Source organism: Trachurus japonicus, chromosome 17 (assembly GCF_045865225.1).
Source record: "Trachurus japonicus isolate A0001 chromosome 17, Traja_1.0".
Classification (NCBI taxonomy): domain Eukaryota; kingdom Metazoa; phylum Chordata; class Actinopteri; order Carangiformes; family Carangidae; genus Trachurus; species Trachurus japonicus.
In genome coordinates, this window is record NC_140923.1 from 34,931,111 (window position 1) to 34,954,692 (window position 23,582).

The 23,582-nt window shown below is 42.9% G+C and overlaps 1 protein-coding gene across 1 annotated transcript in view; it reads left to right on the forward strand.

The window, feature by feature from the left end:
* Nucleotides 1-277: 277 nt before the first annotated feature.
* Nucleotides 278-23,582, forward strand: part of agap3 (ArfGAP with GTPase domain, ankyrin repeat and PH domain 3) — a 70,595-nt gene continuing 47,290 nt past the window's right edge. The window contains exons 1-8 of the mRNA XM_085805619.1: nucleotides 278-2,367; nucleotides 8,425-8,483; nucleotides 11,693-11,780; nucleotides 15,202-15,287; nucleotides 17,724-17,865; nucleotides 18,850-18,984; nucleotides 21,575-21,702; nucleotides 22,001-22,156. Coding sequence (XP_085661745.1) covers nucleotides 786-2,367; nucleotides 8,425-8,483; nucleotides 11,693-11,780; nucleotides 15,202-15,287; nucleotides 17,724-17,865; nucleotides 18,850-18,984; nucleotides 21,575-21,702; nucleotides 22,001-22,156 — 2,376 coding nt within the window. The 5' untranslated portion in view covers nucleotides 278-785. The remainder of the gene's footprint in view (nucleotides 2,368-8,424; nucleotides 8,484-11,692; nucleotides 11,781-15,201; nucleotides 15,288-17,723; nucleotides 17,866-18,849; nucleotides 18,985-21,574; nucleotides 21,703-22,000; nucleotides 22,157-23,582) is intronic.

Genomic DNA, 23,582 nt, shown 5'->3' on the forward strand with positions numbered 1-23,582 from the left:
CCCCCTTCCTCCCTTTTAGCATTTTGCCAGTGGTCAGAGGAGCACAATGTGTCCATTCATGGCCGTTTGTTGTGGATTGTAGTCATTGTCGATTACAGCCGTGTGTAATCAGCTCTGTCTTCTCTCAAACTTGTGTTCACTTTTGTCTGTCTATGTCTCTGGGGGCTACTAGCAGCTCGGGAGGAATCAGGAGGGCGTGTTTAATGCCCGTGGGATCCACTCCTTGTTTTCCATGTATCCCTGGGGTTGGAAGGCAGCTGAAAGTTCAAACACAGACACACTCCCTCATGCTCTGCATGGAAAGAGCTCAGAGATTAAGGGGTTTGTCTGCACCGCCAACAACAAGGATTGCTCACAGTTCGTAACTTGCCAAGGAAGAAGGATGATTCAGTTTCTTTTTGAGCTGCATCTTTTGCAGCTACTATAGATTTAACTTTGTTGCTAAACAAGTTCTGGATAACCTGTTTTTCTTTTGTTCATCTGCTTGTGCAGGACAGGTAGAACAAACCGGGGAGGGAAAGCAGCTGTGTGAGTCTTGCTGAGTGGAGGAGCCGTATTGGATGCAGGTGGCAGCGTGGCTTTGCTTTAACTTGTTTGAAGTTTTTTTTTGTCCCATGTCAGAGGTGAAGGATTATTTAGTGCAAAAGAATTTAGTCTTCAAATGAATGACTTTATGAGCTTGATCTCAGCAACTCCCGGGCAGAATGTGAACATTTATCCATGCTACATGCTAGTATTGGAGTGTCAATAAGGATGTAAGTGTGAATGAGTTTGAGTGAAGTGCCATGCTATTCCTCAGCAGTGGGGCGGTGGATGCGACCCCACCAAGGAATACAGCTATTGGCCAACTGCAGCAGGGGAAAACCATTTACCACATCTCTGTAATCCTGAAAGAAACACAGGAAGATGTGCTGGGAAAGGGCCGGGTCACCCACACCCAGGTGGACAACTGCCAGTCAGGAGGAGAGATGATTCGCCTGGTGCCAATGGAGAGCAGCCCCAGGCTGGGCAGGGCACGGCACGAGCTTGACAGGTGGCCCTCCCTGAGCTGTACAGGTAGAGCTGGGAGGCAAAAAGAGGAGGTAGTTGTGGAGGAGAATGAGGAGGAGCTGGAGGAGGTGGGGGGGGAAATGAAGTCAGACAGGTTTTTGACACAACCCTCCAAGAACTCAGGTAGCTCCTCACAGCAAGGCAGAGACGTGGCGGAGTTGGACACGCAGGAGCAACGCATTCGGAGCTCCACATTACGCTCCGTCACTGTCCACTCTAAAGGGCTCGTGCTTGGGGAACATGGTCCTTTTACAAGACACAGCTCTCTGCCAAGGGCCGTGCTGCGAAGGCCCCGTCAGGAAGAAGCCCCGCAGGGCAGGAGGACAGTGAGCATGTATGGCGACCCACTCAAGCAGCAAAGAGATTTTCAACCTGAACAAGACAGACCGCTGCGTCGGCCCAGGAGTGTGTGCATGCTGGCAGGCCCAGGCCCAGTCCTGTCGGAAACCCGGACCGAGCAACCCTCCAGGAGGGCAGGCGTCGTAGAAAACAGCCAGCAGTACAGGAGCAGAAAGGCTGAGTTGAGAGCAGTGGATGGCCTCAATCCTATGGTGGCTCAGCGGCCTTCAGTGTCTGCTGAGGTGACCCCCAGGGTCCGGCAGAGTAGCTGGAGGCCCAGGCCTGTGAGCATGACAGTCCTGGAGCTAAGGAAGAGGGGATCTGATGATGAGATAGACGGCCAGAAGAGTGGCCGCACAGGCAGTGATGGAGGTTTTCTCAAAGGAGGCTTCCGTTGGAGGCTCTTTGGCAAGGGATCTCCAGAAAAGACCAAGGAGAAGGATGGTGACACTGATGTTGCATCATCCACCAAACTCAGCAAACCTGATGCTCCGAAAAGTACACTGAGCAATTTAAGACGGAGCCTCAGCCTACGAATCAGGAGGACTCGGCCCAAAGTTCCTTTAGGGTCTGAAGGAGAATTAAACCAGCGCTCTCGGACTAAAAGCACCTCTGAGGAGACAACAATGCCTCCACGGCCTTTCTCGTACCTCACAGGGAGAATGCTTCCAGCTTCTAATGAGCAGATAGAGGATGTGGGCATGCAGTACATTCATTACCACAGCAGGGGGAAGGTCAAGGTCATGGAAGTGCCCCTGTGTCCAACAAAACTGTCCTCCAAACCAGTTCAGGAAGAACCAAGCATATGGCAGCTCATAACCAATCGTTTCAGGAGGAAAGAGCAGCCATACAGCGGCAAATGTGAATACCAGCAGTCCCAGAGCAAAGACACTGGCCAAACTCCCCTAGCTGGGGATAATAAGTCAGAGCCGGTCTCCATAGAGACTCTGGCAGGCACTGACTCCCACAAAGGTCAAGGTAAGACCTGCAAGATTGCTGAATTTATTTTGCAGCTCAGTTCTCCATTTTAGCTCCTCGTTCACTGCACAGAAAGTTGCAGCTCAAGAGAAACGTAGAAGCGTGTGTGTGTGTGTGTGTGTGTGTGTGTGTGTGTGTGTGTGTGTGTGTGTTCAAGGGAAGACAGGCAAATGAAAAACACATGGGGAATTGTGAGTTTGGATGGCATTCAAAAACGTCTGGTTCCAGAGAGTCCTTTTGGAATTTCTATTTTGGGTGCTTAACTTCTCCAGTGTTTTTTGTGTGAACTGCCTGTATGTATGAAATGACTCAGTAATCACTTAGCTTTATATGAAGTTTTTGAGTTCAGTGAATGAGTAGCCAGTTACGGTAAATTTAACTCCACAGTGATTGATAAAAACACATTATAGTTGTTTGCTTGAAAGGGGTGTAACTGTGTCATAACACACTTCCAATTCTGTCTTCTGTGTCACCAAGACACAGGACATGGGAGTGTGGATAATGCTGTCTGTTGGCCTCACAGAGAGACGCAGCTTAAAGTAGTAGCATTAAAGCAGTTAGTGGCTGTAATGGGGATGCGTTTGGCAGCCTAGGAAGGCTAAATTAAGAGGGCTTACATGCTATAATGATGGGGAGAAGAGAAGACGACTTAAGCACTGTGTTTAAAGGTTAACTCTGACAGCCGAGGGTGTTTGTCCAGTTTCCTGGACGAGCAGAGAGAGAGGCAAATATTTGCAACTCTTTGAATTAATGGCTGTGATTTGCTACTTTTTTTTGTGTGTCAAGCACCAATTTCACACCTTTACACAAAGACCTAATTAGTCATCCATGACAACTTAAGAACGTCTAACAGTGTCAGGTCGCACATATGCTGTATTCATTCTCATTAAGCCAACCTTTGAACCAGCAAAGCGTATATGTAATTCTCTAGCTAACATAAACCTCGTAATAGGTGCTGAGGTCAACTTTGTTGATCTCTCGGTCTATTTGTATTCGCACATGACATGTTGCCAAGGATACCTTTTCCTTTGCGGCGGTTTGTCAAGTCATATCTGTCCATTTATTCCACTGCAGACTCAGGTAGTCAGGCAATAGGAATGTAGGTGTGCCGATTAGCCCGAGTAAGGCTAGGTGCTCAATGCCCTGGGCGGGACTCGCTGCCTGTTGTTACCTGCTGAAGTGTTTGCTTCTAAATTAAATCCAGAAAAGCTGAAGCCCCAGCCGTCCCACACAGCTAAAACAAACACACATGTGCATAGCTTTAGTTTAGTGTGTTGGTGAAGTTTGCGGGGGAGGGGAGGTAACAGGATGAGGGGGTTTGAGGTGCAGATTGACTGTGTCCCCACCCCCACCTGTGGATGAACAAAGCCACTCTGTCGTGCCTGTGGATGCGTGATCATCCACGGGATGAGTGATCAGTGGACCGTGTGCTGGGATGGGGGGCTCTCAGGGGGTCTCTGAGTTTGAGGAAAGGTCACTTGTCATGAGGCAGAGGTGGCCAGCAGCACACTTATCTCGTGAGGGTGGGAATGGGTCTGTGGGTGGGGGTTTGTGATAAGCCTCATTGTAGGGTGTCAACAGGATCAAGCAGATAGCAGAGTTCTCATGATGCATATTTATTCTGACTTGCCTTAACTTGCCATTATGACAATTTGAAGAAAACCCCCCCGTCTGTGTGATCCATCTTCCGTTATCTTGAATCAGTTTATAAAATGTATTCATGAATTCCCTTTGCTTCTTTTTTTCTCTCCCTTATTTTGGCTGTGTCCCATTTGATACCATTTCCTGTGGATCCCTGCCAACAGTATTTCCTGTACCAACCTTACCTTGCAGTTGGAATCAGCCTGCCTAGCCCAAAAATCTGCAGATTGAGAATTAATTTGAAAAAAAAGACGCGTTTGTTTGTGTGTTTCATAGCAGCGGGGATGGGTGAGCCAAACTCCCAGCATGTAATTATGTTCAAGATAAACAGACACTTTCAAGGAAATTTGGACAAACAGTGACACTGTGATAATGCCCTCTCACCTGCTGCAGGAGACGTGAGGGAGACGGGGAGATATTGTGCTGTGTGAAGCACGGTCTGGGCATGAGCAGAGAGAGATCTGTTAATATCCGAATGTAATTTGTAGCATCTGCCACTGTGAATCTCCTCTCGGGTACATTTTATTCTTCAGGATTGTGGTTCAGGAGGTGAGAAGCATCCTGCTGTTCTTGCATCTAGAAATGTTCAGCTTCTAGCAACAAGTCTACAAAGTGTTGAATTTGTAGGGGGTGTGAGTAGGGGTCTATAATTTGTAGCTGTATGCTGTTTCTCTCTTTAATTCACAGTTGATTGTTTCCATCAGTCTGTTCTGTTGCACTGCTTTGTGTAGCCAAAAAAAATATATAAAAAAAACATAGGCCCAAGTTTGACACATTACTCTTGTAGCTCCACAATTTGAGTCCATCAAGATGTAGGCATTGTTCTGCAATACTTCTTAAAAACCCAATATACACAGCTCATCTTAAGTGGGAATCCTATTTGAATCAGGATGTTCAATTTATTTCCGGGAAGTGATCAATGCTCGTCTGCAGACAACACATGCTTTAAGTAGGGCAGGCCATCCAGACCGCATTAGACTGGCATGGCATGAATATTTTTACCTTGTTGTCTGCCGATTGTCTCTCTCACTTAGCTCCTTTGATAGAAATAACAAGAGTGGAGTTTGGGAGCTCCACAGAACAAAGACACAGGCTCTTGCTGTGAATGTGGCTTTGTAGATCAGCGCACAAAAGGAAGATGCTACAGGACCACTTTGTCAAGATGTGGATGATAAAAGTATGTCAGACGCAGGGACTGTTGGTCGGTCATGAGGTTTGCCAAATTAGGGAAGTAGAATTACTGATTGGTAGCTAAATCCATGCACTGTAATTTATGATAGTGGGAAAGCATGGTCGGAAAGTCAGAATGTGGCAGAGTGGAAGTTTCGACTTCAAGGTTTCCAAGAAACCACTTCAGATTCACTGCTACATAGAAATCTGTGCATGTGCACGCTTGCACCCACACTCAAATAACCATATGCACAGGGTTTCTGCTCACATTGCATTTTTTTACCCTCATGAAACGGAATAAGTGGGAGAGGGGGAGGAGGAGGAGGGGGTGATGGTGGGTGATTGTGCTTTGCTAACCTCAGTCTGAATGGCCATTTTTATGCGAGTAGACATGAGCAGTGAAGTGAAAAACCTGACAAACAAGCTGGCAACACAGTTTTGCCCTGGCAGAGACAAAGACACTGGTGTCCTCTGTAAGCATCACAAAACGCCGGGGCTTTCTGTTTCCATAGGCATTCTGGGACACAGGGAAGTGGAGGATGCTCATATTTAAAGAATGACGTAACACAGAGCACATGGATTCAATTTGGACTTTTTTTTTTTTTTCTTAGCAGGCGACCAAACTGGTTTGGTCTGTCGCTGCTCCAAGGATGGCAAAAAGCTGGTCTAACCCTTTCATATGAAAAACTCTGTCAATGGCTTTGTTTGTGAGAGGAAAAATATGAGATGATTCCCTAATGAATATTTTTAAATGTTGTGCAAAATGCATGTTTGTGTTGGGTCCACCCAGAAATGCAGCCAAAACCTCCATTTATGTGTTGGCTTTGGATGACACTTGATTTCCCTGCATTGTTATCTATGGATGGGCCTTTGTTTGAATGTGGCCCGTTTCTAAAAGTCTAGACTGAACAAATGGGAGAAAAACATCAATGCATCCGGTTGCTTTTTTTTCCTGATTATTTTCTAAATATGACTTTTTATTGTTTCCATTTAATTTCTCAGTTCATTGCCTCTGTATTAATGTGGGGTTTACCACAGCAAGTGCTAAAGACCGGAACCTTTCAATGTGTTTTTGTGTAATTGCAGAGTTGTGACTGTTACATTTTTATCCAACCTCTAATTATGTTTTTTTTTTAAATTGACATAATATAAATGAAAATCATCAAGTAGATGAGCACGTATGGGGGACTAATGGCAGGAAATCTAAGGTAATGAGACAACAGCTTTATCTGACATCGGCTCATCGCTGTGACCTGCACTCGGTTTCCTGCACTTAAAGACTGACTCAGATGGGTGTCCTCTCTCATGTCCCGACATGTCAAACCCACACTGAGAGGGCTTAACACGGGGCGTGCTGTTTAAAGACTACTCTGCCCCACACAATGCTTGGTGAAAGGCCCTTCTGTTTGGGATTCACTCCTCTCCTCTCCCACAACAAGTGAGACACCCAGAGCAGCACAAGGCTCTTTGTAAATGGAGTTTAGAAATAAGTAAACATTTTAGCAGAGGGTTTCTTTTTTTAACTTACTATAAAAGGTTTTTTTTTTTTTTTTGGCTCAAGTCTGCTCGGTTATGAGTCATATGTGCTTTTAGCATACATTTGAAGAGGAAATAGAACCATGTGTTTTAGTGACAGTGGTTACTTTACTCTTTATGCTGTCATTCGTTTCACATTAGCATCACCGGGGGCACAGGGGGAAACCACCACTGCAACAAACAGGCTTAGAGTAATGATGACTGTCCTGTTGCTGGATGAACATTTTAATTGTTATGGTTTAGACATGAGAGGAAGGTCGGTTTTGCACACCTTGTTGTCTGGAGACAGGCAGTCTACACTCCCGTATTAGAGATGATATCTTTGCGAAAGGGAGGGGGGGTGATGACAAAGCCATGATCCCAAACAGGAAGGTGGCTTTTTTTTTGTTCTAATGGTTGTTATGACACATAACGGCGTTCTCCAGCTCAGTGGGAAACGGACACAGCGTGTGGAGTTGTCATTTGTGCGTTGTTGTTTTTACCTCTCAGGGTTTGTATTGTTGTAGCTGCACTACCCTTTTTCAAAGCATTATGGTCCAGTCCGTCTCCAAATGTCACTGGAAAATCCAACAAGTCCAATCAAGCCTGTTAATAGCTGCCTTTTAAAGTGGATTAACTAAATCCCCTTCAGAAATTGCACCGTGTTGAAACCTCATTGAGGTAGCCTGTATAGATTGTACTTAACAGGGATGTTTCTCAACTCCCTGTTGGCAGTTGTGTGTGTTTGTTTTTTTTTTAGTTGTAAACACACAATCAGACCATAGCAAATTAGTCAGAGAGAGATAGAGAAATCTCTATGGACTGGTTATGTCTTTGAATATGCTTTAGGTCTACAGCCAACAATTGATTTCATTGTTAATCCCTCTGCAGAATATTTTCTCTCTTTATCATTTCATTGATCAAATGTCAGAAAAAATGTTCCCGAGCCAGATACGTTCCAAATAAGTCGGCTTATTGAAATTGCTTGTTATGTCTGAGCTACCATTCAAACCCACAGTTATTCAATTTGCTATAAGAAAACCATCCAATGTTCTCAACGAATGACTCAAATGATTAATCTGGTATTAAAATTGTTGCAGATTAATTTTCTGTTGATGGATGAATTGACTAATCATTGCAGCTCTAATGTGCTTAGCTGTTCATTCTGATCAAATCTTATAGTAAGATAGCAAAGAAAGAATATGAAAACAAAAATGGCTTCTTAAGGGAATCGGTCACTGGGGGTAATGGCAGAAATAAAGGTCACATTGTGCCGCTTTGAAAGGCTCTGTCCTACTAACCATTTTACCCTATGATTTATTGCCTGCTGTTGCAAATGACTGCAGATCTACACTTCTGTCCATAGAGGTATGGTACAGTCCTGTTGGTGAACTTGTGTTTGTGTGCAAGGGAAAAAAACGATGTAAGGTAACAGTGAATATTCTGTTAGAAGAATAAGTCCCAATCGCCTAAAATGTGCTAGATACCTCGAGAAAGACTTCTCTATTCTGTTACATGTGTTTGACAGCCAAACAGTCCGTCCTAAAACTTGTTGCACTCACCACGGGCAGTCTGTACACTGCAGCTGTGAAGTTGCTTTACCATCATCCAGTGGGAAATACTGTTAATACCATATTATCTGTAGCTGGGGTCAGACGGGACACAGACACACGGATTACCTCTCACTGCTGCTCAACTTCATTTCTTTTTTGTCCTTTTCCCCTTTTTTAGACTCTTTCGTCAACAGCCAGGAATGGACATTGAGTCGGTCAGTGCCAGAGCTGAAAGTGGTGAGTAACTTAAAAAAAAAAAAAGTTTTTATATTAATTTATTTCCAACAACTCCTCTCTTGATTCGCCCTCAGAGGTTTCATCCTCCTGATCGATTTAAATGTCGGGAGGGGGCTTGTTCTGTCCATGTAACACCAGTTTTAGCGTTTTACACGAAAGGGAGAGAAGAGTTGAGAAATTGGCTGAACTTTTCCCTGGCTCGTAGTGGGTGATTTTTAATGAGATGCGTTGGCATGGAGATTGCAGGGCGGTTTGCAGCAGGACGCGGGATGAGTGACAGTTTTGGGCTAGACTCGTGACACGTCCTGGGTCTGATCCCACGCCGCCACTGGAGCACTCACACAGCCACTGCCAAATGCACAGCTAACATCCTCACATGATTTAATGTCTTCCACCCATAAAGACAAGCAACCTTGAAAAACCGCACTTCACCATCCTGCCAGTTCACACAATAGTTCCATGTGAGGTGTATTCATTGTTGTAGCACCTTGCAAATGAGGAAACTTCAATGGAACAAACAGGAGGAAAATTTACAGGCAGCTCAAAGACCGACTTGCTTCTTCTTTTTTTTCTCAAGTACTTAAAATGCGCCTGTTTCTTTTTATATTTCTGAGGTGTTAATTGGCAGCTTCCACACAGGGGTTTGTTAAATGAACCTGGAAAGGCTGAATTAAGTGTTGCAAAACAGAAATTGTTCTTTCACAGCTGTCAAAGAGTTACTGTTCAGCAACAAGGTCACACTGAAAAGAAACTGGTCATATGTTTGAGAAAGCTTTCCAATATGATAACGACGTCAATTCCCTGCAGAGTATAGTTGAAACGATGATCATAATCGCGTGAGAATAACTTCGAAACATCTGCTGCACCCTGCTATTGTAGTTTCCTGGTGGCGGCTTAACTGTGGTCTTTGATAGTCAAACCCACACTCTTTAATACTCTCAGATCTGGGCTAAACATCTGCAAAGAAGAGTAAAAGTTCTGCACTGGGATAGTGCTGATACGGCAATTTGATTTCATGAAGCCTATATAGCAGCAGGTCACAAAGCTGAGCAGTTAAAGCAGCAGGAGCACCGGGGCTGTGGTACGTTCAAAGTCGATTTCTGTTGACTCATAGCTTTCACCTCACACAGCCCTACAACTTTTGCTAACTTAAGGCTTATTCATTCTTATTCTGCTTGAGTACCTCCTGATATAGTACATATACACACATGTCCATTACAGGGAGGATAGGCTTGGAAGTACCTCCAACAGGTCTTTTCTCTTGTGCCTCAAATGTCCCTATAATTAGAACCATACCTGACTTGAACACCCACTAATGATCTGGAGAAGAAGAGGTGGTGGTGGGTAGAGGAGGAGGAGGCGAGGGAGGAGATGAGGCATGTTGCAGCCTTTGTTCTTCCTAGACATGCTGGCATCATCAGCCCACCCTCTACCTCTACCATGCATCACCCTGAAGGCGCTGTAGTGAGGCCTGGTCTAGACTCCAGGGACAGGAAGCAGGGGGAAAGATTGCAACCAAACCGACGAGTGTTAGAAACTCTCCTCCAAAATGTTTCAACCTCACATACACCTCCATGTTTGCTGTTTTTGTTTTTTATGGTAATATCCATTTCTTAGGATACAATACGTTCATTCCAAGAAACAGTAGTTTCAGTTCGTGAGTTTAATAAACTGGGAACAATATTCAAACACATGACATAAACATTTAGTAAATTAGGATACATATGAAGCTTTTTAGAGTTAATGATTAAACTTACTTGTGGGAAGTCTTCCATCTTGAAGAAATTGATCTCTGCACTTCAGTTTCATGTTGTTTACACTTCTACATGGTATAACTGTGGTAACTTGTAAATGTCCATAAAATATCCGTTAGACACAAGCCATTACTAGATGAGATAATACAACTGATTAAACCTATAAGCTCCACAAATCTCTTGCGTTATTTTTCAGCATTTGTTGAATTTCATGTTGATCACAACATTCCCACGCTGCACACAGGAAATTATGTTTTACCTCACAACTTATGAAGGGAGGGGGGAGGAGGAGCACTGAGTCTCCTAGCACCAGTTACATGGCTGACAACCTGAAGAAGCGCCCAAGACAGGGTACAGAAGTGGATTGTATCATAGACTGGAAGTGAACGGGCATACTCGCCAGTCGCCACTGTTATTCACATATGACACGTGTGTGACCACAGCCTCAGCCACAGCCACATTCAGGCAGGCAATTATGCTTTGCCTAATGGTGACCGCATTCATGTATGTGTGACTGCCTTTACTGCCAGACACGATGTGAAAACACCGGGAGTGTTTTTGTAATAACATAGAATTCCTCTAGGAGTCGACAGAAGTTACACACTATAGCTTGAACAAGTTGGGATGTGATTTACCAGAACTGACAATAACCATGATAAACACATGATAATACTGTGATGGTACATGCTAGACATTGTGGACATTCTGTTTATCAGTCCATCTGCCTGCAGTTTCACTATCCCTCAAGTTTAATTGATTTGTGCTTTGGTACAGTTACACTCACAGATTGAGTCCAACCCATTTTCCAAAAGAGAAACAAAACACACAATGAAAGAAAATTGTGTTAAAGACGAATTTGATTGATGTCACACTTACAAATTATCTATAGAAATCACAATAATATAATTATCTTGAATTTCTACAATAATCCTGTAGTAGTGAAAATCTGATAGCAGCTCTATTAGAAACTAATGTGTCAGCTTTTGAGTTGTCAGTCAGGCTCTCGTAATGCTGCTTTTGCTGAATTGTGCATTCATGGACACTTGTCAGACAAACAACAGTCTTTTGAATGAAAGAAATGAGCAGATTTCTGTTACTCTATTCATCCTGTCTGTAGAAAAATATCTTCATTTTCAATCACATAGCCTTTGATGCAACACATTTCTCAAATAATTGGTTCAAAATCCGATCTGTGGGAATGACCATTATGATTGACCTTAAAGCTTCTCCCTTGACCCTGGGAAGAGCGGCTTGACCCAAAAAAATAAAAACTTACATTGTATTTTCAGCACTTTGAAACACATTTTGTGGCCGTACTCAGGTTGAAAGCTTAAAAAATATCCGCTGCTGCCTCTTTTTTTTTTTTGTCAGGTCACGATTATGGGCTTTTATGTCTAGATACTCTTGTGGTTTGTACCTGTCAGTAATAACAACATTTTCCTCTTGGCCTTGCAGGGCATCGTGGGAAACCTGTCCAGTGGGAAGTCTGCCTTGGTTCACCGGTACTTGACAGGCACATATGTGCAGGAGGAGTCTCCTGAAGGTAAGAGTCTGTTGGAGGTGTCTATAAACACGTCAGATACTCAAATAATACATAAAGGTTCAGATCTATACGGCGCCTGCACGTTGGTCTTTCAGCTTAGCGTTGCGAAGCTGATTCACTTCACATCTCATTATATAAAACACATTGTCGCTGGTGAGTGAAAACCTTTAATTTTCATAGTGTCAGTCTCTCACAATTGAGGTGGAGCCCCGTTATTAGTGCAATGATGCTTTTCAAGCATCAAAGTGTAATTACACAGAAACCTGCTGCCTGCTAAATTAGTTTTCTCTTGTTTTTTACAAGAAGAAAGTCAAACATGTTGGCACTGATGGCAGCGCTGCACAGAGGGATACCCATATTAGGAGGGCTGTGTTAGGATATTTACTTGATGCATGGTGCTGGTCGCCTCGTGAATATTTTCCCAATTAGTTTGTATCAAAATGTTGTGTGTTGGGTCGTATCTAGCTTCCAGTTGCCAGGATTGATAATTGGTTTGGTTGAGTTTTAAAAGTTTCCTTTTAATTCCTCCCTTAAAACTGCTGAGGTAATAACAAACTGTAACATTTCCAGTAAATTAGGGCTGTGAAGATTATTCATTGTTAAAACATGAAGGTAAAACTAAACCAAGATCTGTGGGAAGGTTTTTATTTTTATCACAGTCATCATAAACCATTTTCTTCCTGGATGTCCTGAGCCAGTTGAACACGTTCATAAGGTGCCATCTCCAGAGACAGACCCCCTGCCAGTTTAATTGACTGGTTGAATCTTAAAATCAGATATTCTTCAGTTTATCAGTGAGATCATAATGAGAATGCCCCCTTCCGGCCTGAAAGGTAAAGCCTCCTCTTAGAAATCCACAAAGATGTTGGCAAACCCAGAGTTAACTGATGATCTTTGAGGGGTTTGCAGTGTTTCATTTTAGTGTAATTATAGTGAGGATGAGACATGAAGCGCATAATTAGTTTCTGGCATTTTTCTGCACCGAGGGAGAAAAATTCTCATAGCTTAATTAGTCCTTGAGAAATCAATGGTTGAAATGCTGGAAAAACAGAACGAGCGTTTGTTGCTGTAATCAGGGAAACATGTCAGCTCAGATACATGCCCGTGTCCCTTTTCACATCGCTGCGCGCTGTGTGTGAGTCTCATGATTGGCAGCTGCTCAGGCTCTCTTGTTTTACGTGCTTTTAACACTGGCTTTACTCCAGATTGGGTATATTTACATTGCAGAGGCATTGCCCAACAAGAGGAAGGTTCAGCCGCGGCTGTTTCTTCACTGTTTTGTTCCTGGGCTTTTGCTATGATATCTGAAAAAAGGTACTGGGCTGTGTTGCCATGGCAACACCGGATGGAGCTCCGTTGGATTGTGGCTCTGTGTCAAGGTCTGAGCCTCCTTGTAAGCAGAGTATGCTTGCTGCGTGTTAACCATGCCTACCAACTTACCGTCTCTCCGTAGGCAGTCTGCAGGGTTATTAGTCACCTGCTTTCACATGAGGCCCAACGACACATTTTAAAATTCATGCTTACTTTCCGTCACGCCTGAAGAAAGAGAAAAGTAAGGCAGTGTAGCTTTGTTCTCAGCACTGGCTTCTCTCTACATGTGTAGCAGCATTGAGTCTCTTACTGGAGACAACGGTATCCTGGATGATTATGTAACTGAAATGTTTACTTCAAATTCCTCACATGTTTTTGCTGCAGCCGTACGCTCTCATTACAGATGCTAGTTTTTTTTAGAGTCTTCCAATAATCAATTCTGGCGTACGTATGTGCCGCCTGCTTATACACAGACAAACTTTGTATTCTGATCAATCTTTGGTTTTTTCCCCCCACTTTTTTAGCAGGATTCAGAGACACTCAGACACATAGTTTCTCAGTCCTTTTGTTAGAGTCTCCAAAGCTCTGTGAGTTCAGTAAAAAAAAAAAAAACCTGGCTTGTGGTACATGAATCTCTCTCTCTCTCTCTCTCTTTTCCTCTTTCTCTTTCTCTTTCTCTCTCTCTCTCTTTGTTACACAACCAGTATCCACCAGGGCTTGAGAGCCTGTGCACAGGGCTGGGAGAGTCCCCTTATTTGCCTAACGGACTGAAGTGGACTTAACAGGGTGGAAGTGTGGCTCAAGTGGATATGTATTGCTTTCTGAGACAGGAATACTTTCTGCCTTTTAAAAATGACAGGCCCTGGCCACGTTGTTGTCCCTGCATCTCCTCTGTAATATGAGATGTGTAGTTAATATGCCGGTTGAACAGCGTGATCTCTGACACCTTATTATCTAATCATATGAAAATCTTTGCTAACATGTCTACTTTTTTCCTGGAAAGGTTTAACAGGTGTAATCTTATTTGGCCTGCACATCTACTGTCTTCAACTTACTTTTATTTATATATGTATACATTTCACAGTCATTCCTAGGCCTTTAAGCTTGTGTTATTCAATTTTGTCAAATTGCTTTCAGCATATTTTTGAATTCATAAGCACTGATTTTACTCCCAGGGACATCTCTAGCCTTACAGCTTTCTCATTTGAATGTTTTTAATCTCCAAAGGATCGCAACCCACTCAAATGATATGCAGAATCTAATTTATTGTGTTGTTCTCCCATTGGTTTGTTCTTTATCTGCAGCCAGCTTCGCCAGCGGCAAGGAATATGACTTTGTATTAGAAAAGAAATGAAGAATAGGGGAGGGAGAGAAATTCAAGGCTGCATTACACTTAGCTCCCGCTAAATGTTAGCTCCTCTCTGCTGTCCTGTGGCCATGGTCTGACCTGAGGCGCACCACTTCGGAATAAAGACAAGTTTTTTTTCTGCCTCTGATATTATCTCCCATTGTTTCCATCCCTCTCTTTTAGTCTCTGCATTAAACTTACTCCATTACTCGTATCATTTCAAAGCAAAGTGTAATGAGTTATGTTGTTAAGGCTGTGAAATTTTGCGAACACGCTTGCGAAGAAGTGCTTGCAGTGAAGTGATGGAGACGGAGCTCGTAGCCCGATAATGAACTCGGAGTTGGGTCTTTCCAGGACTTGTGGCGGTTTCAGGGACGGTGGCACTGAACTGGTTCCCCAGCAGCTGTGCATTAGACATGCTAAATGGCAATTTCTTGCCCACATAATTGGCTCCTGAGAGACCAGATTTCCTGTTGGCATGTGATAGCAACAGCAACACATTGGAAGGGGTCTAAATTGAGAAGCTGCACTTAAATCTGTACACATCTCAACAAACTTTTATGAGTCATGTCAAGCTGTGTTTTGATATTTAAATTCCGGTTTATTTGGTGCATCATCATTGTTTTTATGATTACTGAGTGTGAAATGTGTCTGGAGTCTTTTTTTTTCTACTTCAGAAACCCCTGGTGGGTATGTAGCATATCTCAAGAAAGACATTATTCTAATTTTGGAATAAACTAAAAATAAATATCTCCTCCTCAGGTGGACGGTTCAAGAAAGAAATAGTTGTGGATGGACAGAGCTACCTACTCCTGATCAGAGATGAAGGAGGGCCTCCAGAGTTGCAGGTAAGAGTGTTGATCCCGGTAAAAAAAAAGAAAAGAAAGAAAGAAAAAAGTATTTTCTCCAAAGTTGTAAGATGTATCAAGCAGAAACTGTCTGCAAACTGTCATTCAGACAGGAACTATTCAGGCCATTACTTCACTGGCTGTGCCTGGAGCGGTGTGACAGCACTCTGTGGTTGTCCTACCAAAAGCACTTAAGGGGCAGCAACAGATCAATGAGTAAACCGAGCCAAAATCATTTTTGTGGTCAAAGAGACAATGCAGCATCTAATTGTTTTATTAGTATGGGGGAATATGAAGAGTAATGGAGCCAGTAGTTCATCCAGAGTGAGTTTTACTAAGTCTTCAGAAAAGGACATATTGATATTGATAATGCGATGTGACACTGTTTTATATCTTTTTCAAAGGGGGGTAAATTGATGAAGGGCTTCCCGGTAATCCAGCCATGTTTAATGATGGGAGCAGCCATCAGACTCTAATACTTAGTCATTCTTGAACCATTGGTCTTACCTCCCGCTTACAGATCTGACAGGACTTAGATGAACTTGACTTTGCGTGTTGGATGTTTGATGATACTTCACCCAGCCCAGACTGTCGGAAACCCATGAGAGAATGAGAGGGATTTCTTCTAACATTTGCTTTTGCATGGTTATAGAGTATGTGGATTATCTTACGATACTAATGGTTGGAGAAAAAATACAACATTATCCTCTGAAATGTGGGGCACTAGAGAAAGTAGCATAATAGCTCTTGTGAAATACAAGTATCTCAAAAATACACTCAAAGCAGCTGATATAAATATCTCGGTCACCAATGGCCAAAATAACTTTGTGTTTATGAACATTGGTACTGGTAGTGACGAACCCCTCAGCTCTGTGTGTTTTAGCATCTCTGAGCTCATTGTTTTGATTTGACAAAGTTAGCATCCAGGACACGTTAGCATCTAGGACACATCAGTAAGTACCAGTACTTACTTACTAAGTAGTGGGACACTTAACTGTAAAATAGATATTTTCTTGCGGAAAAATTTGTGAATATTGGACTTCAGTCAGGTGGTCAGAAACAGGAATCCAATGCTAATGTTTGTCTGTGTAAATGACTAAATACTTGCTGACAAGATATATTTGCAGCTTGTTTCCAAGTCGTTTATCTAATCTTTATTAGAAAAGAACAAACTGAACATATTCAATTGTGTATCTATAATATCCCATTTCTACAAATCAACAATTCAGTTCAGACCTTTATTTTTCGCTTTGTGTTTCCTTCTTCTGGTCACATAATATGGGATGATGGATGCTTGTATCATGGTTTCATAATTCTTGTAGTCGCATATAGATTATATGTTACTTTCTAATATTGTTGCCAAAAGTTGTTTAAAGCTATATCTTTAAGAATTTGATAAGGATTAAATGAGCAGAATCGATACAATGGGAACGAGTCGCAACACCAAAGAATAGATGCAGACATTTTAGAGGCTTCATTCACTAGATTCATTGTGTCTTCTTGACTCATGTCATCTTGACGTGAATTTATCATGCGTTTCCACAGATACCTATCCTGGCAACGCTCCGTCTGACGATTGCGTTATGGTCAGTGAGGGAATAGGAATAGGTTGGGCTCAGTTGTCAGCTGCCTGTATAATTAGTGGCATAATTAAAGGCCTCCGTTATGTTCCCACTCGCAGGAGGCTCAGCAGAGTTGTGGCTTGGAGGCTTGATTTCCCATTCATTCCCTATGGGGTATTGAGCGGGACGTGAAAGCTGAATGAAGAAGAGGGGCAATACGAGGGAATAGTCATCGCTTGATTGTCACTTTTAGTATGACTACGGTTTTGCTTAGCCTCTTTCCTTAGACAATGGGTGGTGATTAGTGCTGATTTCCTCCACTCAGGGGAAACCTTTCTCTGGCATTTGATCATTAAGTAGGCAGAGATTATAAATGTACATGACGCAGCAAATACAAAGACCCTAAGATTATGATAGCGACGGGAATACAGAAAACAGATTAAGATTCAGTAGTAGTGTTTAATCATTCACTGTCAGTCTATGTAGTACTGGTACATTGCCTCAAAACAAGACTGTCAGGGTGCTTAAGCTGTAACTACACTGCCCCCTTCTGTCTGTATATAGGAACTTCCATCAAAGGGTGACCTGCAAAAACATGGAATCGGTAGTGAATGTCTGCAACAACAATACTTATTTCGGTGACATGTTTTAAGGTGTAACAATATTAAAATGAATGTGTGCCTCATATAATTTCACACAAAATTTCATTTGTAATCTCCAGTGGTTGGCTACAAAGGGGATGTGATGTCACAAAACTGATCACATTATCACATGGACAGTGACTCTAACACAAAAACTGCTGATCTGTGTGAATGTTCTCGTGTTGTATTCAGGCGGGTTTTACTCCACAGTACCTCCTCTGCTCTGTCCTCAGTTTGCTGCCTGGGTGGATGCGGTGGTTTTCGTCTTTAGCCTGGAGGATGAGATCAGCTTCCAGACAGTCTACAATTACTTTCTGCGCCTCTCCACCTACAGAAACGCAGCTGAGGTCCCCATGGTCCTCGTTGGAACACAAGGTCTTTGCCCTTCACCTGATATATTTATGTTTTGTAAAGATATTGTTTGCTCCATAATGGAACAGGAAGTAGGCTACTATACTGTATGTGCTTACACTGTGTTTGCAGTAAGGTATAACTCTGACTACTTTTTTCTTATTGTCAACAAATGCAATTAAAATGCAAAAAAATAATGAATTGTTCCTAGTGTTAGTGTTTTTGTGTGAGCAGTGAGATTCATATTGGACCAAAACTAAACTTAAGGACGTAAGAGTGTGCAAAACATTACAAGGGGTGACATGTTCATTACAGTGAATAAAGCACTGTAGTTTGCCTTAAAGCAGAAGTAAGTGGTCCGGTCGTTTTCGCTAATGCTGCGTTCCAGGCAGGCTTTTGAAATCGTAAATTACAGCTTCAAGTCACAACTTACGACTTTGTAGCGTTCAGGCAACCCACTCGTGTTTTTCCGACCTGTTTTACCGGTGAAAGTCACTATAACGGCCACTCGTAACTTCCGACCGGTGAACTCGTACCAGATCGAACTGGTACGACTTCACGGTCGGAAAAATACGAGTTTCCTTGAACGCACCATAACAGTCCTCGTCCCTACGTCGCCACATTCACGCGCATCCCTTGCCTGCACACACAGCCCTGCATGCCGTTCTCTCTCCTCATTGGATAAAAACTGTAGGATACGATAAATGTTTTCTCCTCGGCTCAGAGCAGAGCAGAGGGACTGACAGACCCGTGTTTCAGACCAAACACTCTATGTAAGTGATTGCTGTCGGAAGATATAACTATTTAAGACTTATATTAACACAAATATATCACTTACTTCTGCTTTAATTAGATCCCATACACCTTCTGGTTTGTTTATTCACAAGCACATCAAATGTGTATTAATCCACAGATGAAAATAGTCCCCCAGCGAATTCTTTAAAAAAATCCCTCAAATCCTTCAAATGAAACATTTGAGTAATATTTTTTCTTTCCTTGTTCTCTTAGATGCAATCAGTGCTGCCAACCCCAGAGTGATCGATGACTCACGGGCCAGAAAGTTGTCAAATGACCTGAAACGCTGCACGTACTATGAGACCTGCTCCACCTATGGCCTGAATGTGGAGAGAGTCTTCCAGGATGGTGAGAGGGGTGAATTCTAATAAGGTGGAAGGGCAAAGGTGCAGCTTGAACACGATGATGGTTGAGGTTACAGCAGGTGGCGTCCTAGTTTACTCTCAAACAGTCACATTTCAGATAGTTAAGAAAGACTACAGGGTTTCTTGGCAATATTCATTAAAAAGCACAGATATCACAGCTTTTAATTAGCAGCATTTTGTAGGAATGATGTAAACATGACAGAGATACAAGATCTTTTCTGCTTCTTCTCATCTCAAGAAATTAGGTCTTGCTTAGGTGAGTGCAGAACGACTCAAGATAATGAATCAGATATGCCCTCCGACAACAGATTAGATCAACTCGTTAATCTTCAATCAACACTTTCCTTGTCATCTTCTGTGCGTCACTCTGTTGAACATTAGTGGAACCTCAATTAGAATTTACCGATCGTGACTTTCTTCTCTCTTCACCACGGGCTAATTATGAAGCACGTCAAACTGTTTGAGTTATTGCTAGCAACATGCAGAAATGCCTGTACATGCCTGACTCAGATGAGGTGGTTTACGTAGTGCACTAATGCTCCTAATGCTACGTGCTCAGCAGCTGTGATTGGCAGTGTAAGTCTTCAGTTAATGATGCAGCAGGTATTTTAGATTGAATTTATTACAATTGTCAAACACTACAAATAAGTAATTACCGAAGCTAAAATCCTGATGTAGAATTGCATACAAATGTGGAGGAAGCTCAAGGTGAAAAACGAGTTAATACACAGTTGTGTATGAATAGTGAAATATACATTTAATGTGTCTTAAAAGTGGAAACTTTGAGTTTTCCCTGAATCCATAATTGAAGTCATGAAACTGTCATTTGGAAGTTCGGCTGCTTCAACTCCGGCACATTATCCCCTGAGGCTGCAGCTCCTTTTCAGGAGTCTGTCACCCCTTCACAAAACATCTGAATATGTAACACAACTTTCACTTTGCATTTCTTTGACTGTTGATGCACGGGCACGTTGTCTTCCCTCCCTGCCTTAATTGCTTCCTGAAGCCCAATTTGAAATAATTAAAAGAGATGAAGGAGTGCTGGCTGTCTGGAGAAGTCGCTCTGTATCATGTGCCTGTGCCTTTCCGTATTTGCCATGCTGCAGCAGGCAGCCAGGCGTTATGGTCCCAGCTGTCAGCACAACTTCAAATCATCTCTCTTTCCCTCAGTGCTAATTCACATCACGCAGCCACGAACAGCCCCCTCCCTCCCTCCCTCTCGCTCCACCCAGTCCCTCACTCGAGTGTGCCATGAATTAAATGACGGGTTGCAACAACTGCATGGCAAATCAGCTTGTTCAGATGGAGACTATAGTCTCATTTCGCCAGCATCACACTGCAAAGCACAGTGAATGACAGGAAAAAATTGCAAGTATCATTTTGAGTGATTACTTTTCTTGAAATTGAAAATAGAAGTACCTCCACACTCCCCCTCCTCCCCCCACAAGATGTGTATAAGCCACTTAACAATATGCTGCTTATTTCCTGACTGGGAAACAAATGGCCTTGAGGTGGTTTAGATAATGTACTCTCATGCCCCTGACTGGAATTAGCTTTGCTTACTTTGTTGTGCCTTAATGCCAGTGTTGTGTTTTTGGAAAATGGACAATAGAAGCACACACTAAACACATTACTGACATTTCCAAACACTGTGTATTCCTGTAAACCTGCAGAGATACTATCCCCTGCAGTTGCCCTTTTATTGTGTGTGCTCAGACCTGCAGCTCACGTAAATGAAGTGTCCTGTTGCCAGGTTTACAACATTTTTTGTTTATGTACAGAAAGCTAAGTGAAAGCTAAGTTAAAATGGCACTGGGAAGAAAATTTCAACCTTGAAATGTATGAATGCTATTAATATATATTTGTTGATATACTAGTGGTTTGTGCTACTGCTGCATGCTGACTTGGTTGACCAGAATGATCACAAACACCAACAATGGACTTCCCATAGGCTCTTATGTAGTATATGACATAGATATTGAAAATATTATTTTAACCTACTTTAAACTGTCTTAGATAAACAACCGCATGCTGATCCACTGTGCTTTATATGACTTTTATATTTGACTTGTGCATCTACTGCAGGATTGAACACCTCTTCTAAAACATATTCTCTCATTTGGTATTTTGATGATGCAGTATGATGGAGCGAGCCGTTGGCCCAAAATCACAGACAGTTATTATTCAATCGGGTTGAGATCTGGTGACTGTGCAGGCGTATGATTCACATCGTTTTCATACTCATCACACCTTCCAGTGACCCCTTGTCACATGGGACCATCTGCCTTCGTTTTATTGATCATTTATTCAGTTTCTCCCCCTCCAGTGTATGTAGACATAAAATTGCTAACGATGTAGTTTTCTAAATGCAACAAGCTCTTAAATGCCCATATTTCACCACAGTATGTAGCCCATGCTAGATTTGAGAGAAGGGAGCGCTATAACCAGCCATCTACAGGGGCAGTTAGATTTTTCCTGCTCTCTTTATTCTCACCACTTCATTCACTGCAGCCAGGAATGTGATTGGATTAATGAACGGTCTGTTACTGTGTCTTTGCCATTCTCTCCTCCAGTTGCCCAGAAGGTTGTGGCCATGAGGAAAAAGCAGCAGCTCTCAATTGGTCCATGCAAATCTCTCCCTAACTCTCCCAGCCATTCATCAGTCCCCGCTGCATCCATCCCCTCTGTTCACATCAACCAGGTAGGTTTCACTAACTCAGAGTTTGACCTAGTGGTTATATCACTTTAATCTCAGGTTAGTGCTGTTATGTTAAGTCTCCACCACAATCACTTTATGTAATTCTTGTTATTATGATGATGAATGTCATTATAGTTACGTCCAGGCAAATCTACCCCACAGTGACCTGCTATAGTTTGTATTCCTTGTCCATCTTCTGATTGAATCTCTTTTTTCCTCTCTTGTCCTCCCTCTCTTCATCTGGTATTTTCCCTTCTTCTTTCTGTCATTTTCCTCTTAATCTCCCCCTCTCCCTCCCCAGGCGGCCAACGGTGGGGGTGCGTTCAGTGACTACTCCTCCTCTGTTCCCTCCACCCCCAGCATAAGTCAGCGGGAGATGCGCATTGAGACCATCGCTGCCTCCAACACACCCACGCCCATCCGGAAGCAGTCAAAGCGCCGCTCCAACATTTTCACAGTAAGTATGCGACAGCTGATGCAAAGCAACACCCACTCACACTACTAGGAGGCATGTTGCCAAGCACACTTTGTCCACCAGAGGGAGACAGGTAGCTCGAAAATGCATCAAAGCCACCTCTCCTGCCTCCGATGCAGGCAAAGAAAGCGTCTTGTTCACACAGCACAATGGGCAAAGGAGAAAAAGACTAAATAGAAATTACATTAGCTCCCAAAAAACGCTCCAAAAATATATATATAATAAAATAAAACCTTAAAGCAAATATCAAAGATAAACACTGTGGAAAAAAACGTCAACTCTTTTCATGTTTCATGCCTTTTCTTTTCTAATTGGATGTAGTAAGTGCACATGGATTAAGTTTCTCATCTCACCCATAACAAACTGGGCCCTCTGCGCTGTCTAAATCTTTGACCTCCCTCCCCCCACCCCTCTTATTTTTACTAGATCCTTTCTTTGCAGTGACTTCCCTTTTGGGGAGGGACGGCAGCAACAAACCGCCAATGCCACTTCTCCTGCCTGAGCGAGCTAAACTTAAAAAAAAAAAAAAAAAAAAAAAAAAAAGTCCTAGCCAGCCTATGACCTATATACACGCTGCTAAGAACGCATGCCAGCTCCCTGTTAACCCCCCCAGCCCCACATAGAGAAGCTCTAACTGTCCACTAACTATCTCGCTGAGTCTAGATTACCCCCCACTCCCAATCCTCACCCCACTCACTTTTATTCTGGCCACGAATCCGATATCGAACACCGTGATTAGACCCACTACCACACCAGAATCCGGACTCCCCCCCATGTCTGCCTGCTCTTTACCCCCATGTCCTGTCGTATTTTCCCTTTGCTCTAACCAAAAGCATATGTGTGCACTAACCACTCTAATTTCCTTAGCTGTCCTAAGCTTGTCTTTCACTTGTAGCCTCTGCCCTCTTCTTCTACCCAGCCTGCACCCCTCTTTCCTCCTCTCTCTTCTCTCCAGCCTCCTTCTTTGCTGCTAAGCCTCTCCTAATCTCACATAGACAGACCGCGGCCTCTTCAAGCTCAGGAAGGTCTGTAGAAATCCTGACAAATATGGTCTTGTTATTCTTTAGGCCAAGGACATAATTCTATAGAGAGCTTGTTTGTGCCTCCAAAAATGTATTTTCTAAAGCCTGACTAATTGAATGGTTGACTTTCCCAAAAAGATGTCCCCTCTGTTTTAAATTTTCTTCAGAACTTTGTGAGCTTTATGAGGCAGGGATCAGGCTACATGAGATTTCTTCTTTCCTAACTCCCCCCCTTGGTAAATACACCCCCTCCCCCTTAAAATCCCTTCTCCTCTACCTGTCTTGCTCCCCATCACCTATTTCCTGTTGCCCTCTGATCCCATCTCCTATCTCCTGCTTTCTTCTCTTCCCCCATCTCTTTCTAACTAACTCCTTCTCTAACCTCC